The sequence below is a fragment of the Rhinopithecus bieti genome, unplaced genomic scaffold, assembly GCF_001698545.2.
Source record: "Rhinopithecus bieti isolate Rb0 unplaced genomic scaffold, ASM169854v2 scaffold_1918, whole genome shotgun sequence".
NCBI lineage: Eukaryota > Metazoa > Chordata > Mammalia > Primates > Cercopithecidae > Rhinopithecus > Rhinopithecus bieti.
The window spans coordinates 258,778-272,553 of record NW_016803680.1 but is presented as its reverse complement, the minus strand read 5'-3'; the positions used below and the strand labels follow the sequence as shown (position 1 = coordinate 272,553).

Here is a 13,776-nt window from a genome sequence, read left to right as displayed (position 1 = left end):
CGGGGTTTCACCGTGTTAGCCAGGATGGTCTCGATCTCCTGACCTCATGATCCGCCCATCTCGGCCTCCCAAAGTGCTGGGATTACAGGCTTGAGCCACCGCGCCCGGGTAAAAACCGGGAGAGGCTGGGCATAGTGGCTCACACCTGTAATCCTAGCACTTTGGGAAGCCAACACAGGAGGACTGCTTGAGCCCAGGAGTTCAAGAGCAGCCTAGGCAACATCGTGAGACCGGGAATGTACAAAAAATTTAAAAAATAGCCAGGCATGGCAGCGCACGCCTGTAGTTTCAGCTACTTGGGAGGCTGAGGTGGGAGGATTGCTTGAGCCCAGGAGTTCAAGGCTGCGGTAAGCCATGATCACCCACTGCCCTCCCGCCTGGGTGAGAGAGCAAGACCAGTCTCAAAAACTAAAACTAAAACAAACTCTACAACTTAGGAGAACTCACATGCCATATTTTCTCCTTCTTCACATAAAATATGCCAAAAATGTGGCCATATCTCTACAGGGTAACACAGCTAGAGCAAATTAGTAGCTGCCCCTTGAAATGGCATATATACTAACCAGTTTGCCACAGTCTCCACCACCCCCTACCATCTCTCATCATTAGTGTGCTTTTCACTCTTTTATGTGACCTGCCTGGTCCCTAGAAGCATCAGAATTTGAGATTCAACTAGAATTCAAGTTCCACAAAGGCAGAGATTTGTGCTTGTTTTGTTCACCGACTGGCACACAGAGGGTACTCAATATTTGTTGGATGGATGAACATACTAGAGGTTTTGCAGGTCATAGGTCACTTTCTTGATGACTCATCTTTGCCATTGTAGCACAAAAGTGGCCACAATGTGCAAACAAATGGATGTGGCTATGTTCTGATAAAACTCTACACAACAGGTGGGCAGCCTGGACCCCTAAACTGGTACCAAAAGTGTTATTTTAGAAAATGTTATCAATATGTGGAGGTAAAAAATTACAGTTCTTATTCATTTTCTAAGCTCTCCTAAGTCACCTTCAATGTGAAAGTATTTCCCTCTATGTTTTTTTTCTTTTTTTTTCATAGCCCCTTTATTCAGGGCAGTAAAGAACAACACAGCTTGTCCATACATGGAAAAAGAGACAGGAAAATACAAAGATCATTTCAGGTCAAAGAACGTGGGATCAAATGGTATCAAGAGATGACACAGTGTTAGGGTTAAGTGAAGGAAGCCAGCCAAGCTAAGAGGTACCACTCAGGTGCTTCTCCTAGTATGGACCACCTGCCTAAATACCTACCTACATTCATTCATTCAATTCATTCATTCATTCAGACAGGGCCTCACTCTGTCACTAGGCTGCAGTGCAGTGGTGTGATCACAGCTTACTACAGCCTCCACCTCCTGGGCTCAAGCAATCCTCCCACCTCAGCCTCCTATGTAGCTGGGACCACAGGCATGCACTGCCATGCTTGAATGATTATTTTTCTGTAGACATGGGATTTCCCTATGTTCCCAGCCCAAGCTGGCCTTGAACTCCTGGGCTCAAGTGATCTGTGTGCCTTGGCCTCCCAAAGTGCTGGGATTATAGGTGTGAGTCACCATGCCTGGCCTTGGACTACCTACATTAAAATTTCCTAATGGCACTTGTTGAAAATGCAGATTTCTGGGGCCACCCTATAGCTACTGGAAAAGAATATTTTCATAGCCAGGCGTGGTGCTGCACACATGTAGTCCCAGCTACTTGAGAGGCACAGATAGAAGCTATGATTGTGCCGCTGTACTCCAGCCTGGAGCAACGGAGTGAGACACTGTCTCAAAAAAAAAAAAAAAAAAAGTATTTTGGAGGATGAGGACTAGGAATATGGATTTTTGAATAACCTTGCTGGGAAATCCTTATACACGCTGAAGTGTGAGAACCACCGATTTAGGCAGACACCAGTGGGTCTCTGAGCTAAAACTTGCCTTGCCTCTGGAATCTACAGAAACAGCAACAGACCTCCCTCTTCCCTCTGAGACGGTGCTTCTTCAACTGGGCTGCAGACTCCAAGCACCTGGGACTCTTGAAAATCTGTGGATGTCTGCATCCATCCTCACAAGTCCTCATATAAATGGTCTGGATGCAGCTGGGACTCTGTGGGTGTTTATAAAGCTCCCCAGGTGATTTCAATGTGCAGCCAAGTATGAGAAGCACTGCTCCAAACCACTAGCTCCATTTAGAAGACCCTGGAAGACCTCAGAGAACAAACCCTAGTTCTCAAAGCCACCTGCTTTTTTCCTCCTGGCAGAACATGCTTTTCTTATCAGGGGCTATGGGTTCCCTACAGCAACACCTCGTGTAGAGACAGGCCTCCTCTGGGATGACCCCAGAACCCTGGCATTACGGATGCATGCAATGTCACCTTGGACCATCACACAGCAAACCACACTAGGCGGCTGCATAACTTCTTATCTCGCATGGCATACAGAATGAACCCAGCACAAAACACCTTTATTTCCTACACAAAAGTTGCCATCTCTCTAAAACTAGCTTTCTTAAAAAAATAAATAAAATAAAATAAAAAATTCATCTCTACATTCTTTTTTACTTTTTTTTTTTTTTTTTAAGAGACAGCGTCTTGCTCTGTCACCTAGGCTGGGATCAGAGCTCACTGCAGCCTCAACTACCTGGGCTCCGGGGATCCTCCCACCTCTGCCTCCTGAGTAGGTGGGATCATAGGCACGCGCCACCATGCCTGGCTAACTTTCAAATTTTTCATAGAGATGAGGTCTCACCATGTTGCTCAGGCTGGTCTCGAACTCCTGGGCTCAAGCAATCCCTCTGCCCTGGCTTCCCAAAGTGCTGGGATTACAGATATGAGCCACTGTACTGGGCCTCACTTTCATATTTTAAGAACCCTTTAACTACAGAATTATTTTTACTGAAAAAAGCTATTTGTCTATTGTTGAGCTAGAAGACAACTATTCTGAGAAACAACGCTTGATCCTAGATTTATTTCCTGTCTTGATTTGCTTTCTTATACATCAAAGACACTAAAATAGATAAATAATAACAGTGGTAACAGCTAGCATTTTCTGAGCACTTACTTTGTGCCAAGCAGTATTCAAAGTCATTTACTCTAATCCTGCCAGCAAACTCTTAGAAGAGGAAAGACATTATACTTCCTATGAATCCTCTCATTTAATCTTCTCCAGAAACCCCTGAAGGTAGGGTCTACAATAGCCCCATTCTACAGGCAGAGAAACTGAGGCTCAAGTTCATACAACCCTGAAAGAGGAGACACAGGCATTGAAGCCAGAAGCCGACCTCTATATCCAATGCCTCTAGTGAAATCCCAACAGAAACCAGGCACACGTCTTCCCACTGTGCATGCCAGTCTCTGTGGATGTTGGGGCCCTAATCTGCATCCCTGGCACAGCAAGATGCTCTCTCTTGTCAATGATGTCAACAACCATGAAACACCTGTCCCTGTACTGTCATGCATCTTCTTTTAGACGAGAGTATGACCATGTGCAGAAAACTGGAGCTCAGGACTCCACATTTCCACCAAGCAAGTCAGGGTTTCACTCTTTTTTTACAAAGCATCCACTCATTAGCCCCAAACCTTAACAAAGACTCTTTGAGTACCTGTCCATGCAGGCTGCCTCAACAGTCCTGAGGAATATTATTCACAATAGACTTAAACAACAGCACCCTGGGAACACCATTCTGAAGGGGAGAGGAAGGACGGGGACCTGGGGAAGTGCTGAAAGCAGCTACTTTGTGTGAATGTGTGGTTTCGAATAGGTAAAACATTCCCATGGTTCAAAATTCAAAAAGGCTGCAGAAGGTACCAAGTGCAGTTTCTCTCCTGGCCCATCCCATCCGCCTCACTGCCCTGCGCACCCTCTCAGAGAAACCACTTCTATCGATTTCTTGGATATCCTTTTAATGTCTCCTTAGGGAGACACAAGTGAATACCACCACGTATTCTACATTTTCTTCCTTTCTTTTTCTTTTTTTTTTCTTCTTTTCGAGACACGGTCTTACTTCTGCTAGGGTGCATCATAGCTCACTGCAGTCTCAAACTTCTTAGGCTCAAGGAATCTGCCTGCCTCAGCCTCCTGAGTAGCTGGGACTATAGGTTTGTACCACCAAAATTAGCTATTTTTTAAAAATGTTTTGTAGACATGGGGTTTTGCTATGTTGCCCAGGATGGTCTTGAACTCCTGGACTCAAGTTATCCTCCTGCCTCAGCCTCCCAAAGTGCTGGGATTATGGGATTACAGGTGTGAGCCACCATGCCTGGCCCTTTCCTTCCCTTCTTTTTTTTTTTTTTTGTTGTTATTTGTTTGTTTTTCTGAGACAAAGTCTCACTTTATCACCCAGAATGGAGTGCAGTGGCTTGATCTTAGTTCACTGCAACCTCTGCCTCCTGGGTTCAAGCAATTCCCCCACCTAAGCCTTCTGAGTAGCTGGGATTACAGGTGTGTACCACCTCACACAGCTAATTTTTGTATTTTTAGTAAAGACAGGTTTCACCATGTTGCCCAGACTGATCTCAAATTCCTAAGCTCAAAGTGATCTGCCAACCTTGGCCTCCCAAAGTGCTGGGATTACAGGTGTAAGCCACCATGCCCAGCCTTTTCATTTCATAGAGCCACTAATACTCCACTATACAGACACACCATAATTTATTTAGCCAGCTCCTATTGATGGCCACTTGAGTTGCTTCTTATAGTTTGCTATTACAGGTGGGATAGATTCCCAGAGGTGAAACTGTTGGGTTAAATGTATATGCATTTAGGCCAGGCACAGTGACTCATGCCTATAATCCCAGTACTTTGGGAGGCCAAGGTGGGAGGATGGCTTGACTCCAGGAGTTTGAGACCAGCCTGGGCCACACAGTGAGATCCCATTGCTAAAAAAAAAAAAAAATTGCTGGGCATGGTGGAACACACCTGTGGTCCCAGTTACTTGGGAGACTGAGACAAGAGGATCCTTTGAGTCAAGGAGATCAAGGCTGCAGTGTGCCATGATCACACCACTGCACTGTGGCCTGGGCAATGAAGTGAGACCCTGTCTCAAAAAAAAAGGTATATGCATTCCCCCATGAGCAATGTATAAAGATAAATAAAGTAAGTGCTTTGACTGCAGACAGCGAGTTGAGACTCAGCTCTGCAATTCACTATGACGGTGACCCTGGGGAAGCTACTTTCCTTCTCCACCACCATGCCTGCTAAGTTTTGTATTTTTAGTAGAGAGGGGGTTTCACCACATTGCCCAGGCTGGTCTTGAACTCCTGACCTTGTGATCCACCCACTTCGGCCTCTCAAAGTGCTGGGATTGCAGGCATGAGCCACTGTGCCTGGCCAGTACTTAATATCCGTAAAGCACCTAACAGTCTGCCCAAGGTCATCATCTGTTGAAGATTTACCACTGCTGTTCCCAACTCCCAGCCCAGCTATTTTCTGGGACACAAAAAGGACGGCAGCATCTGCACTACAGCCTGGCGAGTCCAGGACGGCGCTGGGGCGCTGCTGGCAGGAGCTGGCAGAGTGGCTGCCCAGAGTTCCTGCAAGGTGAGTGATCTGTCTGGGTCTGGCCAGGCTTGCAGGATAGAGCTAATCAGTGTCTCGGAGCTAATCTTGCTCAGGAAAGCTGACTCACACAAAAGAAACTTAGGAGAGGCTGGCGAGGGAACCAGAAGGCCAAGAGGTTGACTCACAGGAGAAATGAGACTGCCAGGGGAGCCAGACACAGCCACCAGCCTCTCCCCACCAATGAGGGCCTCACTCCCTGAAGGTAAGCCGTGTGCATGGACACGTCAAGGGCCAGCAGTGTACGATTTGACATCTATTCTGAGAACCTAAAGCCCTTAACCATCCTGGGTCTCACTTTGCCATCCCTACCGACTTCCTGGGGCCATGCCAATCCCTGTCTCTCACCGGAAGTGCTGCCACAGGTTCCGGGCTCCACCTCCGCCCTACAATCTAGTCTCAACACAGAGCCTGTTGAATCCCACATAGGATCACCTCCCTCCTCTGCTCAACACCTTCTGGTGGCCCCTCCTGCCCTCGGAGTCACAGTCAAGGCCCAAGTCCTTCCAGTGGCCCCCAAGGCCACCATGGTCTCTGACCATGTCAGCTTCTGCCCCTCTCCTGGGTTCATCCCATCGCCTCCCTCTTGGCCTCCTTGGTTCTCAGGCCAACCTGGTGCTCCCAATGCTCCCACCCCAGGATCTTTGCACAAACTGTTCCTTGGCCTCCTCTGCCCCTGGCCTCCGCCCCATAGACCCACAGGGCTCACCTCTCACCGCCTTCAAGAACCTGCTCAGGTAACCTCTCAACGAGGTCTCCACTGAGCACCTTACTTAAAATTGCACCCCTACCCCCTCACCTAATTCCCTCCATTCCTCTTCACTTCCTCACCCTACTCTGTTTGGTTTTCTCCATAGCATGGATCATTGTCTAACATACAATTGAGTTGAATTAATTGTTTTGTAAATTCTCTTTTTTGGAAACATAAGCACCACAAAGGCGAGGATTTTTTTTTCTTTTCTTTCTTTCTTTCTTTTTTTGAGACGAAATCTCAGCTCTGTGGCACAGACTGGAGTGCAGTGGCGCGATCTCAGCTCAATGCAACTTCCGCCTCCCGGGTTCAAGCGATTCTCCTGCCTCAGCCTCCCGAGTAGCTGGGATTACAGGTGGCCGCCACCACACCTGGCTAATTTTTATATTTTTAGTAGAGATGGGGTTTCACCATGTTAGCCAGTCTGGTCTCAAACTCCTGACCTGAAGTGATCCAACTGCCTCAGCCTCCCAAAGTGGTAGGATTACAGGCGTGAGCCACCATGCCTAGCCAAGGCAAGGATTTTTGTCCCTTCCATTTGCTGACACCTCCCTAGTGGCCTGCAGAGAGCCTGATACCACCTCTCCAGGCCATCTGAACCCATCAGGCCTCATCTGTCAGCTGGGACATCTCCTCTTTTTGCCCAGGTAGCATCCACTCCCCTTTCTTCTGCTAACTGTATCACTCTCTTAGTTCTGGGGTGACCAGGCCTAGATAATCAGTGCATTTCATCCCCCAGATACCACAACTGGCTCAGGGACTGACATGTGAACCAACCCAGGCCAATGAGATGGGATTCTGAAACTTCTGTGGGAATGCTTGGAGAAAGCAGCTCTTTCCATGCTCTGGGACCACCAGCAGTAAAGCTAGCTGAGGACACCTTGTGAAACTCGAGAATGCACCCAACCCAAGGGCAAGGTCTTTTTTTTTTTTTCTTTTCTTTTTTTTTTTGGAGACAGAGTCTCGTCCTGTTGCCCAGGCTGGAGTGCAGTGGTGTGATCTTGGCCCACTGCAATCTCCACCTCCTGGGTTCAAACGATCCTCCTGCCTCAGCCTTCCAAGCAGCTGGGACTACAGGTGCGCACCACAGCACCCAGCTAATTTTTGTGTTTTTAGTAGAGACGAGGTTTCACCATGTTGGCCAGGCTAGTCTTGAACTCCTGACCGCAGATGATCCACCCACCTCTACCTCCCAAAGTGTTGGGATTACAAGGGTGAGCCACCATGCCCGGCCCAAGGGCAAGGTCTTAATGACACTGTTTGGGTTCCTGGATCCAGCTGCACCTGAAGCCAGAACTACCCCTGGACTTTTCAGATTAAGCCAATAAATACCCCCTTTTCCAAGGTTAGTTAGCTTTCTTGTCACTTATTTTAGCTAGTGTACTCTGGCCTCCGGTCTCTTGGACAGGACTGGGATGCACAGAAATGAATGAGTCTCTCAGATTGACAGTTTGCTTTCTGACACATTATACCTTTCAATGGGTTACGGATAAGATTTGCTGAGTTGGGATCCCATTGGTCCCTGTAAGACAGTGAATGTCTCTGTTCTGATCTTCTACGTGTTCAGCTCTCAGAAAGCGCCCCTATTTCCTAGTTCTGGTGGGGTGCCTCGCTGTGGGGCACATCATATACAGCTTAGAGGGCTACATGGTTTGAGCAAACTGCTAATGGCACGATGCTCTGGCCTAACCAACCACTGCCAAGCAACACAGGGGCCTCCTGCTCCTCCAGGTTATTCTCTTCACTCTAAACCTTTCTGCCTGGCTCCAAAAGGTCACTCTACCTGTGAGGTGGTATGTGGGACTAGGGGCAGCCACAGTGATGCAGGAAATTATCCAGGTGGGAAAGGGCTGTGGCTAGGATTAAAATTTTAACAGTGAGGCTGGGCACAGTGGCTCAGGCCTGTCATCCTAGCACTTAGGGAGGCCAAGGAGGGCAGATTACTTGAGGTCAGGAGTTTGAGACCAGCCTAGCCAACATGGTGAAATCTCATCTCTACTAAAAATACAAAAACTAGCCAGGTGTGGTGGCACGCGCCTGTAATCCCAGCTATTGGTGAGGCTGAGGCAGGAAAATTGCTTGAACCCGGGAGGCAGAGGTTGCAGTGAGCCGACATCACGCCATTGTACTCTAGCCTGAGTGACAGAAACTTTTATCTCCAAAAAGAAAAAACAAAAAAAAATTTAACAGTGAAGAAAGAAAAAACGGACATGCTGGGGAGAGCTTTAGGAGGCTGAACCAAAGAATTTGGTGACTGGACATGGGCATGTGGGGGAAGATGCTCAGATTCCCGGCTTAGGCAACTGGGTACATGGTGGTGCCATTCCTGGAGACAGAAACTCAGTGGGAAAAGGGAAAGGGCTGGGAACAGATGCCAAGTACAGTTTCAGGTGCCTGTGAGACGGCAAGGGACCCATGCTGCTTAGTGCCCCCAGCCTGCCCTGCTTCACTCATTCACTTTACTAGTCTCTCAGAAGATTAGGAAAAACAGGCCAGACATGGTGGCTCATGTCTGTTATTCCAGCACTTTGGGAGGCCAAAGCAGGAGGATCACTTGAGGTAGGAGTTTGAGACCAGCCTCGGCAATACTACGAGACTCTGTCTCTACCAAAAAAAAAAACTTAGCTAGGCATGGTGGCATGAGCCTGTAGTCCCAGCTACTCAGGAGGCTGAGGCAGGAAGATGGCTTGAGCCCAGGAGTTTGAGGCTGCAGTGAGCTATAACTGCGCCACTGCCCTCCAGTCTGGATGACAGAACAAGACCCTGACTTAAAAAAAAAGTAGAAAAAATAAAATTTTAGAATGTTTCAAAAATAGCACCCTTATTAATGGGCGTGGGGGGATGGTTTGATCTCTCTCATGACTTACTTAATAACTTAAACCACAGCAGAACCTAATTTACAGTAACTCTACCACCCAGTTCTTGACAAAACGAACATATTTCCTAGATCTAAGATGCATATGACAGGTACTTACCAAATGTATCAAGTATGTCGGTGATAAGGACAAATTTACTTGGGTAGAACTGAATAACACTGGTGTCTGAAAGAAGCTTTGAACACTAAAAAAAAGAGAAAAAGAGAGAAAATTCACTCTGGCATGTCTGGTATGGGTAGGACACTCCAGACCTGAAAAATTAATGGTTTCTGTAAACAAGTTGAGATACTTACTATGTGCTAAGGCCTGTGCTAGGCACTGAGCAAAGAATGACAAACTAAACCACGGTGCTTTTGACAAAGAGAGCCAGACTCTGCTCACAACAGAACCTCTTTTTTTTTCTTCCCTTTTTTTTCTTTTTTTTGTAGAGATGGGGTCTTGCTGTGTTGCCCAGGCTGGCCTTAAACTCCCAACCTCAAGTGATCCTCCCACCTCAGCCTCCCAAAGTGCTGGGATTACAGACGTGAGCCACCGCACCCGGTCCATAACACAGCCTCTTAAGGAAATACAATATCACCTTCTTCAGGAAAGCCTTATCCAAAAGGATCCTGCTTGTATACCGGTAACCAGGAAGCACTCAAAATCACTGAGAGAAATGAATGACCTCTCTCTCATCACAGTCCTCATCTGTGGCCCCATCTTTGTTCAACTGCTTTGCAGACTGGCTTCTTCTGTTGATTTCAGGGTGATCAGCATCCTTAAACATTCTTTTCTTTTTTTTTTTTTTTTTGAGACGGAGTCTCGCTCTGTCTCCCAGGCTGGAGTGCAGTGGTACGATCTCGGCTCACTGCAAGCTCCGCCTCCCAGATTCACACCATTCTCCTGCCTCAGCCTCCCAAGTAGCTGGGACTACAGGCGCCCACCACCTCACCCGGTTAATTTTTTGTATTTTTTAGTAGAGACGGGGTTTCACAGTGTTAGCCAGGATGGTCTCGATCTCCTGACCTCGTGATCCACCCGCCTCGGCCTCCCAAAGTGCTGGGATTACAGGCGTGAGCCATCGCGCCCGGCCAACATTCTTTTCTAAGAAATGCCCTCATAAGTAAATCCCCAAGGCTTCATAAACTCACACTGATTATTTATACTCAGTCCCAAATTCCCCACTAAAAGGAACATAAGCTTCAACGAATACATGCTACTCTGGAAATACGACCTTCAATGCTGAGAACATTTTGGCTTTGCAGGGAATTGCTGAATTCTACATTCTCATTCATGCCAAAGGGTCACAGCCATGCTCTTTATTTAATTTTTAAAAATTTTATTATTCTTTTATTAGAGATAAGGTCTTGCTCTGTCACTCAGGTTGGAGTACACTGGTGTAATCATAGCTCACTGCAACAATGAACTCCTGGGTTCAAGCAATCCTCCCGCCTCAGCCTCCTGAGTAGCTGGGACTATAGGTATGTACCACCATGGCTGGCTAATTTTTTTTTCTTTAATTTTATATAGAGGCAGGTTCTCACTATGTTGCTCAGGCTGGTCTTGAACTCCTGCCCTCAAGCAATCCTTCCACCTCAGCCTTCCAAAGTGCTGGAAATACAGGTGGTGAGCCACTGCACCCAGTCAACATGTTCAGAACTGTTTTTCTGAGTACTTGTCTGCTATTCAGTGTTCAGGACTCTTAATGGAAGACGGCAGTCACACAATGTGGCCCCAAACACCTTAGATTATCTTTTATCATCAGAAACAGAAAAGCTCTTTCTACTTTGAAGCACTAAATTTAATGCCATGCCCTGAAGTCTTTCCAAATGCAAAAGTCAGCATAAGGAATTAAATAACTGCTACACTTCATCACCCCAACGGTTGACCCTCAGAAAGAAAAATGTCATTTAAAATTAAAAAAAAAAAGATGTTCAGACATTTAGAAAGGATTATTTAATATGCAATCCCAATATGCAGAGAATGGTGAGAATGTTCACCATGTCAAGAGATAGGTTGACATGTGTTTTCAGTTTGGTGTTGTTAGCCAACATCTAAATTGTTAGAGTCACCAAGTTTCTCCATAGCATTGCAGGCTTAAAAGTAAAAAACGTGTCTGATTTGCGAAACATCCTCTTACAGCCCAGATGTTATTTGGGGGTGGGGGGAATGTAAGCTGTAAAAGCAATAGTGCTGACACCAAACGTGGCAATTGGATGTATGAGGAATTCCATTTCCTGACACCTCACTCTGCGATTTTCATATGCCCTTTGTGAGAGTTCCAACTTAAACAACTGCCCCATGAGATTTCAAGGCTGGAAAAAGCTAACAACTCCAAATCTTAGAGACTGTTTACAATACACAGTTCTCTGTTCCTAGGGATGTGACATCTCTGAGTTCTACCCAAAGCCGGGCTTGCACAGTCTCTCAGCGATGAGTTACTGCCCACTGGTGAGGTGAGAGAGAGAATTTAAACAGAGGATTTCAAATTAAACACAGCTGGGGCTTTCCAAACATCTGTGCATTGATTTTCTCCCAAGCTGGTTTCATAGAACATATATTTTATAAAGGACAACAGGAACAAGATTTTGTTTTTAATTCAAAGTTAAAGCTATAATGATCTTATACATTGAAGTTACTTTTTAAATTACTGTTTTGAAGATGCCACAGTTTTTAAAGCTTTGGTGCCGCTTCCTAAACTTATCTGATAAGAATCAGGTAACCCAGGTATGTGTTAACAATACAAATCCCAGCTGGGCGTGGTGGCTCACACCACTAATCCCAGCACTTTGGGAGGCTGAGGCAGGAAGATGGCCTGAGCCCAGGAGTTTGAGACCAGCCTGGGCAATGTAGTGAGACCCCAGTTTCTACAAAAAATACAAAAGTTATCCAGGCATAGTGGTGTGTGCCTGTAGCCCTAACTACTTCAGGAGGCTGAGGTGGGAGAATCACTTGAGCGAGGGAAGCAGAGGTTGCAGTTAGCGGAGACCGCCCCACTGCACTCTAGCCTGGAAGACAGAGCAAGAACCTGTCTCAAAAAAAAAAAGGCTAAAAATTTTGAATAGCCAGAACAAATGCATACATTCAAAGATGACCTGAGTAGGAAGGAAAGAAGTAGGCCATTACTATCCAGAATACATTTTAAAAATCCCAAAACTCAGTACAAAAAACACAGGTAACAAAATGGAAAAATAGGCAAAAAAAATCAGCAAAGGGCATTTTACAAAAAAGGAAACCCCATGGCCTATAAATATGTGAAAAGATGCTCATTTTTATTAGTAATCGAGGAACTGCAAATTAAAACCACAAGAAAATACGACTGGAAAAATTAAAATAGAAAATCTGCTTATCCCAAATGGTGATAGAATGTTGAATCGCACAGACTCTCACACGCCCACATGCTACTACAAGCGTATGTTGGCACAGCTACTATGGAAAATAACTTAGCATTATCTGGAAAAGCTGAAGAGGCACAGAGCAGTTCTACTCTTAGGTATAGGCTCTTATCTAGAGACAAGCTTTACATGGGCACCAGCAGACGTGACCGAGCATGCTCACAGCGACATTGTCCATGTAGTGAAAAAAGAAAAGAGCCAGATGCTCATCAACAGATGGCAAAATTTATGCATCAGAAGATGACTTCATACTCAATGCAATCCCTGTCAGAATCCCAGAAGGTTTTTTTTTTATTTTGTAAAAATTGACAAGCTGATCCTAAAATTCATACAGAAATGCAAAGGGCCCAGAACAGTAAAAATAATTTAAAAAAGAAGAAGAAAGTTAAAAGACTTATCTAACCCAGGCCAGGTGCGTGGCTAATGCCTGTAATCCCAGCACTTTGCGGGGCCGAGGTGGGTGGAACCCCTGAGGTCAGGAGTTTGAATTGAGACCAGCCTGGCCAACGTGGTGAAACCCCATTTCTACTAAAAATACAAAAATCAGCTGGGCATGGTGGCAGGCGCCTGTAATCCCAGCTACTCGGGAGGCTGAGGTGGGAGAATCGCTCGAATCTCGGAGGTGAAGGTTTCAGTAAGCCAAGCCAAGATGGTGCCACTGCACTCCAGCCTGGACAACAGAGCAAGACTCTGTCTCAAAAAAAAAAAAAAAAAAAAAAAAGACTTATATTACCCAGTTTCAAACTTGCTATAATGCCATAGTAATCAAAACAATGTGGAATTGGCCAGGCGCAGTGACTCACGCCTTTAATTCCAGCACTTTGGGAGGCCGAGGTGAAGTCAGGAATTCGAGACCAGCCTGGCCAACATGGTAAAACCCCACCTCTACTATAAATACAAAAATTAGCCAGGTACGGTGGTGCGCACCTATAATCTCAGCTACTGGGGAGGCTGAGTCATGAGAATTGCTTGAACCTGGGAGGCGGAGGTTGGAGTAAGCAAAGATCACGCCACTGCACTCCAGCCTGGGTGACAGAGCAAGACTCTGTCTCACAATGTGGAACTGGCATAATGATTGACTAATGGATCAACAGAATGACAGTGAGAGTCCAGAAATAAACTTTTACATTTATGGTTGACTGATTTTTGTTTTTTTGTTTTTTAAGTAGTCTGAGTTTGCCAGCAGCGGTCAATTTTTTTTTTTTTTTTTTTTTTTTTTTTTTT

General features: G+C 46.0%; 1 protein-coding gene across 1 annotated transcript in view; it reads right to left on the bottom strand.

Annotated features, from left to right (window-relative positions):
* The window catches only part of VPS35L (VPS35 endosomal protein sorting factor like), a 153,284-nt gene that overhangs the window by 108,195 nt on the left and 31,313 nt on the right, over positions 1-13,776 (bottom strand). Inside the window, 1 exon segment of the mRNA XM_017849738.1 lies at positions 9,278-9,362. Coding sequence (XP_017705227.1) covers positions 9,278-9,362 — 85 coding nt within the window.